This window comes from Gopherus flavomarginatus, chromosome 7 (genome assembly GCF_025201925.1).
Source record: "Gopherus flavomarginatus isolate rGopFla2 chromosome 7, rGopFla2.mat.asm, whole genome shotgun sequence".
Classification (NCBI taxonomy): domain Eukaryota; kingdom Metazoa; phylum Chordata; order Testudines; family Testudinidae; genus Gopherus; species Gopherus flavomarginatus.
Genome location: NC_066623.1, coordinates 878,296 through 893,221, shown reverse-complemented (window position 1 = coordinate 893,221; position 14,926 = coordinate 878,296). Strand labels below are relative to the sequence as shown.

The 14,926-nt window shown below is 66.0% G+C and overlaps 2 protein-coding genes across 4 annotated transcripts in view; both read left to right on the top strand.

Moving 5' to 3' along the window:
* Positions 1 to 14,926, top strand: part of PDLIM7 (PDZ and LIM domain 7) — a 138,270-nt gene that overhangs the window by 21,605 nt on the left and 101,739 nt on the right. The gene's annotated exons all lie outside the window — the stretch shown is intronic.
* The window catches only part of DBN1 (drebrin 1), a 30,163-nt gene continuing 21,665 nt past the window's right edge, over positions 6,429 to 14,926 (top strand). For 2 of the 3 annotated variants that reach the window (XM_050962401.1, XM_050962400.1), the window contains exon 1: positions 6,429 to 6,580. In XM_050962401.1, the coding sequence (XP_050818358.1) occupies positions 6,495 to 6,580 (86 nt within the window). In that variant the 5' untranslated portion in view covers positions 6,429 to 6,494. The remainder of the gene's footprint in view (positions 6,581 to 14,926) is intronic. The other variant, XM_050962402.1, reaches the window with a different exon arrangement.

Here is a 14,926-nt window from a genome sequence, read left to right as displayed (position 1 = left end):
ACTGCTGCTGAGTCCCAGGAGGTGTCTGCTACCAGGGCCTCAGGACAGCCAGGGCTCGGCCCTCTGCCTTAGCAGCACCTGGGAGCTGCTCTGAGCCAAACAACGCCAGGCTGTCAGAGCGGCCCTTCCCGCAGAGCTGCCCCAGGAAGCAGAGGAGGGGACTGGCCCCAGCAGCGTGTGAAGGGCAGTTAGCTAAGGGGTCAAACCAAGCCATCTGGCTGGGCAGCAGCAGCAAAACGGGGGAGGAGGGCTGCTGGTTCCCCTGGGGCAAAGGCTGAGACACTGAGTGATTCCTTTGCATGAGTCATCCCCCTTGAGGATGGTGGAGACACCTCCCTCCCACCTGCTCTTTCCTGGCAGCAAAGAGGAGGCACCAGCAGCAAGTGAGGTGTCGGACAGAGAGAGGCTGGAACAAACTGATCATTTCAAATGTACTAAGTCACCAGGCCTCCGCGGCAGGGCCCAAGCCACGGGTGCAGAGAGCATATGCATGAGTTAGCAGAGCTGCTGCTCCCAGGCCCAGGGAACTGCTGTAAGAACAGCTCCTGCCTCGAGGACTGGACAGTAGCAGGTGTACCTAGACATCAGCCAGGTTCAGAGGAGGATGGGGAGGGCTGACCAGTCAGCCATAGCTCGGGGGCTAGCGAAGGGCTTGGAATGAGGATCGATAATCGAATACCTGGTAGATCATGCTATGACAGTGTCTAGCCAGCAGGGGCTCTGTCAAGGAAGACTTGCTAATCCATGAGGATTTTTTGGCTGTGGTGAGACCAGTACATGACGGAGAATCAGCTGACATAATTACTGAGATTTCAAAGACCTTTGGCAAAGTCCCATGCGAGGCTAGTAAAGAAGTGAAGTGTTGTTATGGAGCCAAGACTGGACAGGAGACAGTCCACATTGCAGCAAAAGGTTAGAACAGGGGCCTGGAGCTCCTCACTAGGTTGGGTCTTGTGTCCTAGATTTGCTAATGAACTGTGTTAAGGCTGGTTTCCCCAGTCTGGCACTGCGAGTGCAGAAGGTGGGGGCTTGCAAGGACTCTTAAAAATAAATACTGGTCCCTCCAGGCTTGTATTAAACTCCCAAGGTTACAGCTCCTCTCTGCCGTTGGACTGGTAGATGCTGCCACCACACAGATGCAAAACCCCTTTGAGAGCCCAGGAAGGTGCACTTGGGAATTCTTTCCTGTAGGTACCCTCAAGCCCTCTTTCCCCCCCACCCCCTGAGGAAGAGCTGAGAAAGCTAATTCCTCCTGGGAATTTAGGCATTTGCTAGATTGGAGGTGGGGGGGGGAGACCCTCCAAGGATTAAGAATCAAGAATTGATTTCTTAAGGTCCATCTTAAAGGTTACAAGCAAAATAAAAGCACCTGGGTTTAACACAGAGGAATCCACAAGCCATAAAGAAATCAAAGGGATAAATCTAATCACGTCTCCCTAGACATTTCCTGATCTACTTACACATCTGGGGTTTCAGAGGAGTAGTTTCTAGGTATGAGACTGATGATTTTTCATATGTGGCCCAAGCTTCTCACCCCAGAACTCTGTCCTGTCCGCCTCTCCCCAGAGAACGACAGACAAAAAGGGAGTCTTGTTTTACAAAGTTCTAGTCTTCCTATTGGCTCCTTTGGCCAGCTGCCCACCCACTTCCTTTTACCTATGCATAGAGTGAGACTTTTTAACCCTTTGCAGGTAGAGCAATTAGAGAACAGCTGCTAAGAGGGATTTTATAGCTACTGGCTGGCTGGGTGTCCATAAAGGAGAGCTTCCCCCCCTCCCCCTTCATTTATCACAAGCTGGAAAGAGGGGTAAGCAGACAGCTAGCAACATTTGCAATGACACAATTATTCAGAGAAGATTAAGGAACTCCAGCAAGCCCTGACCAGGCCTGGGGAATGGGTCACGTGATGGAAAATTAAGCTCAATAGTGAAAAAGGGAAATAATGCACCTTGGAAGGAAGAATTTGAACTGCTCAGCTGGTTTACAGGGGTCTGACTTAGCTCTCAGCTCCAAGAGGGACCCTGAGCATCACTGCTGATAGCTTAGTGGAGACTCCTGTTCGACGTGATGCTGTGAGTAAAAGCACTAATCGGGGAAGTACAATGCCACTAAATCGTGCCCCAATACTGGTCAGCCCAGCTCCAGCAGGACCTGCAGCCCCCGAGGAGGGGCAGAGAACAGTGACATGAGTGAGCCGGGCTCTGGAGAACTCTTTCCTGAAGTGAGAGTGACAAGACTGGGACTGTCTGCAGGCAGTGACCAGTGCCAGGTGCTTCATGGGACTGAACAAAACAATCATTGTGCGATCTCCACTCCCAGCTTCTGGCAATCAGCGTGGGGCTGCATCCCTGCCCATCTGGCCTAATAGCCCTTGATGGACCTGTCCTCCATGAACGTGTCTAGTTACAGCTCTGCCTTCACGTGCCTGGGCAGTGAGTTCCACAGGCCCTGCGCTGCTCCCCAGCAGGAGCACAACAAGCAGGACGCAGGGGCCCGGCAAGGTGGACCTGGCCTCTGTCAATTTGCTTCGTGCTGGCTGTGCAGGTCAGCATTCCCCATTTCACTGCTCCCTGTGTTAGCAGAGCCACAAGGGATGCAGGGGGCATCTCTGGCAAGGCCAGGGGCTACCGGCCCGAAGTGCTGCAGAGCTGCAGAAGCCAGCAAGCTTTGTCAGGAGTCGGGGGAGCTTGGGGGTGGGCGGAGCCGGGGCTGGGACTCTGTCCAGTCCAGCTGCCTTGAGAGAACAAAGCTCCCAAAGGCTGAATTCTCCAGCGGCATCTGCACGACAGGCCCAGAGCAGCCTGCAAGTGGCCCCAGGCAAGGTGGCAGCTGCCCAGACCCTATGCAGCAGCTGGGGGCAGGAGCCTGCGTCAGCTCAGGAAAGGCTGCGTGTGCAGGGGCATTTGGAGAGGTGCTGGAGCTGGAGTCCAGGCAGGACCAGGGCCTTTCCTGCCTGGTGGAGAGCGCTGGGGGGCTTTAACAGGCAGGAGCCCCTCACCATTGCCTTTGATCTGACGCATGGTGCTGGGCCAGTGGGGCCAGCAGCACTGAGTAGAGGGACTGCCCACTGCAGGGCCGCACCCTGGTACCATTCTGGGGCATTGGTGTCAGTGCTGGCTGCAGGCAGCGTCCCCCTCCTGAGCCCCCTGCAGCACCATTGTAAGTGTGCCTTGGATGGTGACTTCCTTAGGTCCCCGCTGATCCCAGCTGGTGCCATCGGGTCTCGGGTGAGCTCAGGGCTGGGTGAGGGGGCAGCACGGCCCGGAGGCCAGCGTGAGTGACAGAGGAAGGGCCTGGGCAGCAGATTCCCTGCCGAGGAGGAAGATGCTAAGACGAGTTCCTGGCTCGCGTGGTGCCAGTGGCTGGGGCAGGCTCCTGGGGGAAGGTCCCAGGCAGTGGAGCACGGCAGGAGTCGGTGGAATTGCAGGAGCAGGGCCTAGTGGGTCATGCACCCAGTTAGCAGAGCCTGAGGAAGGCTAATGCTTGGGAGGAGGCCCCAAGCTGCAGCCAAGAGCTGGCCACTGGTGGGGAATGTTGCCTGCCCATGTGCTCAGGGCAGGTCACCTGGGGGCTGAGGTCTGGGGCACGGCCTTTGGCTGCCTTCTAGCAGCTTCCCTGACCTGTAGGCTCTGGCCTTTCCTCTGGCTCCTGCGCAGTGTTCCCAATGGAGCTGGGAGCAGCTCTTCATTTGTGGCAAGGCTGATCCAGTCACTAGATGTCCCGATTTTATAGGGACAGTTCCCATTTTGGGGTCTTTTTCTTATAGATGCTCCTATTACTCCCTGCCCCTGTCCTGATTTCTCACATTTGCTGTCTGGTCACCCTAAGGGCTGAGCCCCGGCGACCCTGGGCCTGCCACGTGAGTTATGAATGTAAAAAAAAAGCTTGAGCTCTGACCACTCTGTCATTACTGATTAAGCGCTGGCTGGGGGTACAAAACCAGCTGTGTGGCGGAACAGGTCTGGACCAGCAGGGACCCTGGTGCCTGTCAGGCCAGCCAGGGAGCCCTGCAGGGCAGCTGAAGTCCAGAGCTCATTTTTGCGGTCAGAACATGGTGCTGGAGACTGCATGGGCTCCCCTGGGGGCACAGCACCCGCCTGCCAAGCCAGGCAGTGCTAATGAAGGACGTGACACAGGAGAAGTGGCGTGGTGGCACCTACCACGCAAGGTGCCATGACAGCCCAACAGCCGCACTCGCTGTAGGGGGCAGGGAGCTGGGCACCGGGCTGCTCTGAAACAGCAGTAGCCAGGACCCACTCACTGCACAGCACCCCTGCTGCAGGGAGAGGGCAGCGAGGAAAGGAGGCACCGTGTTCCCTCATGCCCAGGGTGCCAGCCGGAGGCATGCGGGCTGGGATGAGGGTGGCCACTGGGCCTAGCGCACTGTTCCTGCCAGAGGTGTTGTGCTGCCCAGTGGGGCAGCAGAACCACAGATTAGAAAGTCAGTGCATGGGACAGAGTGTGGGGGCTGGGCAAGGGCCCTGGTGGGGGCAGGGCAAGCGACTGGGGGCTGGGCAAGGGCCCCGGGGGGAGGCAGGGTGAGCGAGTGGGAGCTGGGCAGGTCCAGGCAGTAGGAGGGGCTGCTGCGGGGGTCAAGGCGGTTAGGGGGGTGGATGGTTGGCGGGAGCTGGGGGGACCGGGGCACAGCAGGCTGGGATGTGGCTGGCAGTGGATGAGGGGTGCAGGGATGGGGCGCTGGGGGAGCAGACAGTTGGGGGGGGCCGGGGCACAGCAGGCTGGGATGCAGCGCGGCCGGTGAGGGGTGCAGGGGGGTTTGGGTGCTGGGAAGTTTCAGGTGGTAGGAGCAGGCGCTGGGGGGGGGTCAAGGCGGTTAGGGGGGCGCTGGGGTGGCCAGGGCATGGCAGGCTGGGATGCGGCACGGCAGCGGGCGCTGGGAGGGTCCAGGCGGTGGTTGAGGGGCACTGTGGGGACCGGGCGGTTACGGAGGCGCTGGGGGGCTGGGGCGCGGCAGGTCTGGATGCAGCAGGCGGTGGATGAGGGGTGCAGGGATGGGGCGCTGGGGGGCCGGACAGTAGGAGGGTACTGGGGGGGTCCGGGTGGTGAGTGAGGGGCACTGGGGGTCCAGGCAGTGGGGGGATACTGGGGGGTTCGGGCGCTGGTGGGGTTCAGGCAGTAGGAGGGGGCGCTGGGGGGAACAGGGCACAGCAGACTGGGATGCTGCGGGCAGTGGATGAGGGGCACAGGGATGGGGCGCTGGGGGGCTAGGGCGCGGCAGGCTGGGATGCAGCGGGCGATGGATGAGGGGCGCAGGGAGGGGGCGCTGGGAGGCCGGACGGTCGGGGGGCGCTGGGGGGCCGGGGCGCGCCAGGCTGGGGTGCTGCGGGTGAGGGGTGCTGGGGGTCCAGGCGGTTAGGAGGGTGCTGGGGGGGACCGCGGCACGGCAGGCCGGGATGTGGCGGGTGAGGGGCACTGCGGGTCCAGGCGGTTAGGGGTGCGGATGGTTGCGGGGTGTGGGGGGGGGTCCAGGCAGGGGAGGGGTGCTGGGGGGGCCCGGGGCACAGCAGGCTGGGATGCGGCAGGTGGTGGATGAGGGGCGCAGGGAGGGGGCGCGCTGGGAGCAGGTGCTGGGGGGCCGGGGCGCGGCAGGCCAGGATGCGGTGGGTGAGGGGCGCTGGGGGTCCAGGCAGTTGGGGGGAGCTGGGAGGGGGCACTGGGGGGACTGGGAGGTTAGGGGGTGCTGGGGGGCCGGGGCGCGGCGGCTGAGGGGCGCTGGGGGGCCGGGCGCTGGGAGGGGTCGCTGCGGGCCCGGGGTGCGCCAGGCCGGGATGCAGTGGGTGAGGGGCACTGGGCGTCCAGGCAGTTGGGGGGTGCTGGGAGGGGGCACTGGGGGGACTGAGCTGTTAGGGGGGCGCTGGGGGGCCAGGGCGGTATGCGGCAGGTGAGGGGCGCTGGGGGGCGTATGGTTGGGGGGCCGGATGGTGGGGGGGCGATGGGGGCCGGGGTAGGCCAGGCCAGGATGCGGCAGGCGGGCGGTGGATGAGGGGCGCAGGGATGGGGCGCTGGGGGGCCGGGGCGTGCCAGGGCGGGATGCGGCGGGTGATGGGCGCTGCGGGGCCAGGCGGTTGGAGGGAGCTGGGAGGGGGCGCTGGGGGGACTGGGAGGTTAGGGGGGCGCTGGGGGGCCGGGGCGCGGCGGCTGAGGGGCGCTGGGAGGGGACGCTGCGGGCCCGGGGTGCGCCAGGCCGGGATGCGGCGGGTGAGGGGCGCTGGGGGTCCAGGCGGTTGGGGGGTGCTGGGAGGGGGCACTGGGGGGACTGAGCTGTTAGGGGGGCGCTGGGGGGGCCAGGGCGGGATGCGGCGGGTGAGGGGCGCTGGGGGGGCGGATGGTTGGGGGTCCGGGGCGCGGCAGGCCGGGATGCGGCGCGGCGGCGGGCGGAGCCGGCCCGCCCCTGGCCCGCCCCGCCCGCCCGGCTGCTGCAGTGTCTCCGAGGCAGGCAGGCGGCCGGGTCCTTCGAGCGGCTCCCAGCGCCCGGCATGGCGGGTGTGAGCTTCGGGGCGCACCGGCTGGCGCTGCTGGCCGCCTACCAGGAGGTGATCGGCGAGGGGAGCCCCACGGACTGGTAAGTGCGGGGCGGCGCGGGGGGAACCGAGCCCGGGGGGACCCCGCAGCCCCCGAGCAGCGGCCACGAGCCGCCCAAAATGGTGCGTGGGCGGCGGGGCCGGGGGCGCCCGGGGACCGGCCGCCAGGGTCCGCCCGCTGCGGGGCGGCGGACGCGCCCCCCCGGGGCACAGGGGCCCGGACCCGGGCGAGCCCTGCCCAGGCTGCTCCAGCTCCCGGAGCCTGCTCCTGTCCCCCGGCCGCGGCCCGTCTTCGCGGAGTCTGCAGCCCCGGGTTCCCAGCGCCGCCCCCGGCCCCGGCCCCGGCCCGGGCGATTCGGGGCTGCAGGGCCTTCGGGGTGCAAGTGTCTGTAGCGACAAGCTGCACAAAGGAGGGTGGGGCTGGGGGAGGGACGGGGGCTGGGGGATGCGGGGGGGAGAGAGGGGGGCGGTCGGGTTGCCAGCCGTGCCCATCCTCCCGCCGGCCCCGTCACTCGCTCCCGCGGGCTCCGTTCCCAGCCCTGCAGCTGGCTCCAACAGGCCCATCCCCTCCTGTCGGGGGGCCCTGGCCCACCAGGCCCCTGCTGGGGATGGGCAGCCCTGGAGCCCCATTTCCTTTGGGCTCCTCACCTTTCTGCGGGGCAGGGGCAGCGCCTGCCCTTCCTGTGCTGGAGGGACCCCCCCTGATCGCCTCCTGCTGGAGTGGCTGGTTCCTGTGCCGGAGACACAGGCCCCCAGGCCCCGAACCAGAGCCCCCGAGGCTGCAGCCTGCACTGGGGACATGGGGAGCGCTCCTACCTGCTGGTACCTGCTGGCTGGCATGGAGGGGCTGTGCCCGCAGCCAGTGGGTCACCGGACCTGCCCAGCACCTTGGGATGTGGGGCGGGCGGCTGTGTCTAATGGGCCCCAGTAGGTGAACGGTGCTGAGAGCTGCACCCTTGGAGCGAAGGCTCCTGGGAGCTTGGGCGGCAGTTTGGCCCCTTCGTGGTTTCTGGTGCTGTTGGCCTGTTGGCTTTCGCTCGCTGTTCCCGGGCTGGCGTTTGCTCCTTGTTCACCAGGCTGGGGAACGGCCTCGCTGGGTGCTCCAGGGCAGCCAAGTCTTTGTGTTTGAGCAGAGAGGCCCCGTGGCTCCGGTCCTGCCCCCCAGGCTCTCCCCGGTTTCCTAATGTGTCCCATCACCAGGGGCGGCTCCAGGCCCCAGCACGCCAAGAGCATGCTTGGGGCGGCAGCAGGGTGCGTTCTGCTGGCTTGGGGCGGCGGCGGGGGGGCGCTCTGCCGGCTTGGGGCGGCAGCGGGGGGCGCTCTGCCGGTCTCCGCGAGGGCGGCAGGCAGGTTGCCTTTGGTGACTTGCCTGCAGGGGGTCCGCTGGTCCTGTGGCTTCTGCGGACCTCCCGCAGGCTGCCATCAAATTCGCGGGACCAGTGAACCCTCCGCAGGCAAGCCGCAGAAGGCAGCCTGCCTGCCTGCCGTGCTTGGGGCAGCAAAATGCCTAGAGCCGCCCCTGCCCATCGCTGTGGGTTCATTCCAGTCGTCCTTCCCCAACAGCCTGTGAGGTGCCAGGCTGGAGCCTCCCTGCCCCTTGCACAGGCTGGCCAAGGCTCCAGCTCAGGATGTTCACGTGGGAGCAGGGTCTCAGGGTGCCAAGTCTCTTGGTTTTGACACCCCCCTTCTGGGGTGAAATAGCGACGCAGCCCCTTGGCCGGACACGCCGGCGTCCAGGCTTTGTCCAGGGCATGGAGGGAAGCAAATGGCTAGTGGCCATGCAGGGCCGTGGCTGCATCCGGCGGCTCCCTGGGCTGTCGAGTCTGGAGCTTTTCTCTGCCCCCACTCACTGGTCCGAGCCAGCCAGGCCTGGGAAAAGGATCTGCACTGTCTGGCCTCTGAAGCCACACCCATCTCCCTGCCATCTCCCCTCAGCTGGGTCTGCCCCCTCCCCCCAGTAAATGACCCCAAATCAGTCTGCCTTGGCTTGCACATGAGTGAGGCTCTGCTCCCTGGCCTGGCTGCTCGGCCCCTCCCGCCCACTGGCCCTGCTGAGCCCTCTGCCCCTTTTCCGCGCCCGGCTCTGCTGTCAGCACACCCTGGGGCCTGTTCCCTGCCTTGCCACTGTGCACCCATGAGGCCCTGCCAGCGAGTCTGTACTTGACCCCCTGCTGCTCTGCTCTGCTCCGCTCCGCTCCCTGCCTCTCTCGTCCTCTGCCAGGGAGCAGGGGTGCTGCCCTTCTTCCTGGCCCTGCCCTGGTCAGCCCCCCCTCCCACACAGGACTGGGGGCTTGGAGGGGCAGCAGCCCCCTCTCCAACCATGTTACTGCAGAACAATAACTGTGGGGGCTGGGGTGAGGGCCAGGGAGCAGGCGCAGAGGCTTGCAGGGAGACGACCAGTGATGCAGCAAGTGGGGGGTGAGGGGAGCTGGAGGCTGGGGGCCGGCGTGGCCCCAGCGAGTTCTGACCTGCTTTATGAAGCGAGGCTGGAGTGCCAGGTCTGGGCGGGGGCTAGGGGTGCCGAGGAGGGGACAGAGTGCTAAGTGGGGAAGCTCTGTGGGGTGTGCAGGGAGGAGGGGCTTGAGGTACCAGGCTAAAGGCAGTGCTGGGGGTGGAGTGGAGCCCCTGGGGCTCTGGAGGCGGCTCTGAGCGTGTGGTGGGTGGAGGGCTGCATGGAGGCCCAGGCGAAGGGAGACTTTGTTCCTGGCCCGGGGGCTGCTGCATGGAAAGGTGGCTGGAGCCAAGGCCCTGGGTTTGGCAGCGAGGGGAGCAGCGACCTAGGGGCCAGGCGTCCGCCAGCCTTGGAGATGGCCAGAGTCGTGGGCTGGGTTCGGGGCTGCTCTGGCATGGAGCAGGTGGCTTGTTGCTAGCGAGGCGTGATCCAGGCCCCGGGAGCAGGAGGCTCCTAGGCCGAAGGGCCTGGCACGTCCTGGCTGGCTGTGGGGCTGCTGCCCAGTGTGCGCCACATGGGGCCTGGTGCCGCTCTGGGGTGAGGCCCAGCGTGCAGCCAGTCAGATGGCAGGCTGCAGATTGATCCAGTGCCATTTGATTGGCCCAGCGGCCATTAATGTCACATGGGGCTGCTGAGCAATTGCCCAGGTGGGAAGCACAAATCTCGGGAGCTGGGCAGGGCGAAGCCACGCAGGGACCCAGGCAGAGGGGTCCTACCCGAGACAGGCTGGACGAAGCCGGAGGGGGTGTGTGCCAGTCAGCAGGATAAGACCCTCGGTACTGGACAGGGAGCAGCACTGAGTGCCCACCCTGGCAGGCCAGGTCCCGCCCTGCTCAGTCCCTGCTCCAGTCTGAGGTCACCCTGCAGGCCTAGGTGTGTGTGGGGGGCAGTCATGTTGCTGCTGGCCCCTGGGGAGTGGCGGGCACGTCACACCTGGCTAATCCTGCAGACGGGGCCATTGGCTTCTCCCCCAGCAGCCAGCGAGACCCCGGCTCCCAGAGGTCATGGCCAGGGCCCCGTCCAGCAGGGCCCTTCTGGCCTGTCTGACTGAGCCTCGTCACCGCTCATCAAAGCAGGGTGACCCCTGGGGGGGAAGCAAATCTCTGCTCAGACCGAGTAGGGGCCAGGAGACACTGGCAGTGTTGGGCTGGCGTCTAACCGACTCTGCTCTGCTCTCTGGCTGGGACGCCCCCCTTCCAGGCCGCTGCCCCCTGTGGCTCAGGCTGAGCTGAGCAGCCCCCACGTGGGCCCGTCCGACCCCGGGGGGCAGGGGAGGCTGCACCATGGGAAGGAGCAGGGGCAGGGCAGGGAGAGCTCCCGAGAACGGGGGTGCCAGGGCCCAATCTGCCCACTGGAGACGGTCCCCTGGGAAACACTCTGTGCATGCAGCACGGGCTGGCCGGGGGCTGAACAATGGGCTCCTTATGCAGCCAATCCCCCAGCCAGCCATGCTGTGTGCTGCATAACAACAGCCCCAGCAGCAGTGCGCTCTGGTCACCTCCTCCCCACCGACCCGGAGGAGCCCCATTGGGCCCAAGGCTTTCAGAGACTCCATTGTCCAGCCGCCTGGGGAGCACAGGCCAGAGACCTGCCCCACACGCTTCTCCCATGGCTGAGGTGAGTGCAGCCCGCCTGGGGGCCAGGGAGCCGCTTCGGTGAGGGAGCAGGACTCGCTCGCTGGGGTTCAGGCCTTGCTCCCTCCTTTGGGCCCTCTGCCCCCTCCCTCTAGGTCACTGCTGGGCATGTGGTGCTTCTGGGCTGACAGCCCTGGGAACCTGGCAGCTTCTTGGGCGGGGCAGTGGCCCCAACCACTGGGCCTGATTTTTCCTTTATAAAGATCTAACCCAGGAGCTGGGTTCTCTGCTGGGGAAGCCGGGTGCATGGGGAGGAGGCTGGGGATGGGGTGAGGTGGTGCGGGGTGGGGGGGATGCTGCTCCACAATCCTCTGGGAGAGAGACTGTGCATGAGTTGTTCTCAGGGCATCATGCTCTGTGCTCAGAGTTCAGCTCGGATAGCAGGGGCTGCGGGTCAGGAGTGAGGGGCATCGTCAGAGCTGTGCGGGGAGCCCAGGGCTGCTGTAGCAGGGGCTACAGGTCGGGAGTGAGGGGCATCGTCAGGGCTGGGAGGAGCCCTGGGCTGGGGTAGCAGGGGCTGCAGGTTGGGAGTGAGGGGCATCGGCAGAGCAGGGAGGACAGGGCTGGAGTGGGGCCATGGAGGGAGCTAGCATTGCTAAGCGCGGCCTTGTTGCCCAGACGGGGCTCCCATCCCAGGGCTCCTCAGCACAGGGAAGGGGATGTTTAGTCTGGGGCTTCCCCTCCCCTGAGCGGGGTCAGAGCGGCCCCTCCCCCTCTCTGCCTGGTGGAGGTGGCTGGGCCCATTACTCCATAGGAAAGGAATTCGGTGCTGTTTTCCCTGCAGTGAGTTGCTGGGGCTGCATTGGAAACACATGTGCGCAGGCTGGGGCTGCCTGGGCTGGGGCTGGGGGACAGGGCTTCTCCCCCTCCAGGCTGTGGGGCACGGGGGTCGGAACAGGCTGCCCCATGCCCCATCCATACTCTGCGCAGGCGTGTCTGAAGCATGTCCGGGCCCGTGGTTTCCGCTCGCTGACTGCTGGGCCCTGAGCCCGGTGGAATGTGCTGCCCCCGTCCCATGTGCTGTGAGGGCCGGCGGGGCAGGGTGCAGTGCTGCTCCCAGGGCACTGGGGGACGCTGGCTGGCGGCTGGGTTGCAAGAGGCACCAGAGGGGCTGACAAACGGACACTTGGGGGAGGGTCTCATGAGGAGGATCCCCCTCCCCTGGGGACCCCAGGTCCTTTCCCCATGGGTTGGCCCAGGGGCTCTGTCCCTGCTTCCTCCCCGTGGGGTCCCAACATCCTGCACCCCCCTGGCCTGGCTGTGCAGTGACTGGCCAGCTTGTCTGCTGCTGTGCCCGGAGCTCTGGGCAAGGCCGTGGCCGCAGGGATCCCCGCCAGGGTTCCCTCGTCCATGTGCAGAATGGATTTTGTTACGTGTGACCCATCACCTTCATATTGGTGCATCTAACAAAATTCATGTGGTGGGGGTGGGGCTGAAGGGTTCAGGGTGCGGGAGGAGGCTCTTGGCTGGGGCAGGGGATTGGGGTGCAGGGGGGTGAGGGCTCTGGGGTGGGCTAGGGATGAGGGGGTTGGGGTACGGGAGGGGGCTCAGGGCTGGGGCAGAGGGTTGGAGTGCAGGGGGTGGGCGGGCTGTGGGGTGGGGCTAGGGATGAGGGGGTTGGGGTGCGGGAAGAGATGAGGGAGGAGTCTCAGGACTGAGGCAGAGGATTGGGGTGCAGGGGATGAGGGCTCTGGGGTGGGCTAGGGATGAGGGGGTTGGGGTGCGGGAGGGGGTTTAGGGCTGGGGCAGGGGATTGGGGGTCAGGGGGATGAGGAGTTTGGGGGGCAGGAGGGGATGAGAGAGGAGTCTCAGGGCTGGGGCAGAGGGTTGGGGTACAGGGGGTGGGTGGGCTGTGGGATGGGGCTGGGGATGAGGGGGTTGGGGTGCGGGAGGGGGCTCGGCTGGGGCAGGGGATTGGGGGGGCAGGGGGATGAGGGCTCTGGGGTGGGCTAGGGATGAGGGGGTTGGGGTGCAGGAGGGGGTTTAGGGCAGGGATTTGGGGACAGGGGGGGATGAGAGAGGAGTCTCAGGGTTGCGGTGCAGGGGATGGGTGGCCTGTGGGATGGGGCTGGGGATGAGGGGGTTGGGCTGCGGGAGGGGGCTCAGGGCTGGGGCAGGGGGATGAGGGCTCTGGGGTGGGGCTAGGGATGAGGAGGTTGGGGGGCAGGAGGGGATGAGAGAGGAGTCTCGGATGGGGCAGAGGGTTGGGATGCAGGGGGTGGGTGGGCTGTAGGATGGCGCTGGGGATGAGGGAGTTGGGGTGCGGGAGGGGGCTCGGCTGGGGCAGGGGGATGAGGGCTCTGGGGTGGGGCTAGGGATGAGGAGGTTGGGGGGCAGGAGGGGATGAGAGAGGAGTCTCAGGGCTGGGGCAGAGAGTTGAGGTGCAGGAGGATGAAGGCTCTGGGGTGAGGCCGGGGATGGGGGACTCAGGGTGCAGGCTGCCCCAGGGCTGCGGCGGGGAGAGGTGGGGCCGAGGGAGGGGCTCCTTCCCCAGCTGGCCGCAGCAAGTCCAGGACAGGTCCATGCCGGGTCCATCTCTCCCTGCCACAGCCCTGAGCCCCCACTCCCTGCGCACCGGGCGGGGCTGCATGGCCAGGTGCGCAGCCACGCAGCTTCGAGGGAACGCAGGGCGGAAGATGGTGCCAGTGGGGCAGAGGCCTGGCTGGGCCACGGGGCCGAGGGGTCTTACAGCCCATGTGGGTGTGTGGGGCACCGGTGGCCTGTGGGAGGCAGAGCGGCCAGGTGCTCGCGCTTTCTGGGCCTTTGTGCTCTGCTCACATCTGCCATTGCGCTGCGTGTCTCTTCCTCCTTGGCCTGCTTCCTGTCGCCCCGTCCCATCAGCCCTGGGCTCGGGGAGCCCCCGCCCCCGCCAGGCAGCAGAGATGCCCGTGTGGCCCGCTCACCCCAGCACTGTGCCGCTGGCCTGGGGCCAGGCACCCAGGGAACCAAGCTGCTAAAATTAGCTGCCCGTTGTGTGAGTTAAGGGGAGGTCAGGCTGGCTTGCGATTGCGCTGGGCTGGGCCAGGCCAGACTCCCGGGCGCGCTCCCCCCGGGCCAGGCCTGGTGCAGGAAGCAGGGCTCCCAGTGGCTTTGGTGCTGTGCCATGGGGCAGATCCTCCATGCCACCCTCTGTGAAAAGGGGGCTCAGGCGGCCACGCTAGGGTTGGGGGGAAGGAAATTACCCAGTATCCCTCAGCCCCGCCCAGGCTCCCTGCCCCACAGTGACCCCCATGCCTCTGGTGCGCCCCTGTTCTCCCCACAGCACTGCTCCCGCTCTCCTGGTGTCACCCCCGCCTGCTCTTCCCCCATCGGCAGTGCCACTCACGCTGGCTGAATCCGGGTGGTGTCAACCCAGCCCTTGAGTCTCCTCTGGCTGCAGCCTGCTCTGAGCAGGTGGGGGAGGGCCTCGGATGCCAGGGCTGGGCATGCAGCGGGGAGGAACTTTTCTGCTGCAATGGGGGGGCAGGGCGTCGCATGGCACCAGACACTGGGCGGGGGCAGCGCCCTGGCGTGGGACAGGCAGGACACTGGGGCAGTGCCTGATGCAGGGGGAGGGGGCTGTGCATGGGGGGCCAGTGCCCAGTGTGGGGGGAGAGGGCTGTGCATTGGGGCAGTGCCTGGTGGGGGGGCAGTGCCCACTGTGAGAGAAGAGGGCTGTGCATGGGGGACCAGTGCCCAGTGTGGGGGGAGAGGGCTGTGCATGGAGGGGCAGTGCCTGGTGGAGGGGGAAGGGGCTGTGCATCAGGGCAGTGCCCGGTGGGGGGGCCAGTGCTCAGTGTGGGGGGAGAGGGTTGTGCATGGGGGGGCTGTGCATCAGGGCAGTGCCCAGTGGGGGGGGGACAGTGCCCAGTATGTGGGGGACAGTGCCTGGTGTGGGAGGACTGTGCATTGGGGCAGTGCCTGGTGGGGGGGCAGTGCCTAGTGTGGGAGAAGAGGGATGTGCATGGGGGGGGCAGTGCCCAGTGTGGGAGAAGAGGGCTGTGCATGGGGGGGGCTGTGCATTGGGGCAGTGCCTGGTGGGGGGGCAGTGTCTGGTGTGGGGGGAGAGGGCTCTGCATAGGGAGGCAGTGCCCAGTGCAGGGGGAGGAGGCTGTGCATGGGGGGGCAGTGCCTGGTGTGTGGGAGGAGAGGGCTGTGCATGGGGGGCAGTGCCAGGTGGGGGAGGGGGCTGTGCCTGTGCTTGGGGAGGGCAGCGCCCAGTGGTGGGGTCAGTGCCCAGTGGGGTGGGAGGGGGCTGTGCCTGTGCATGGGGGGCCAGTGCCCGGTGAGAGGGCCAGTGCCCAGAGTAGGGGGAGGGGACT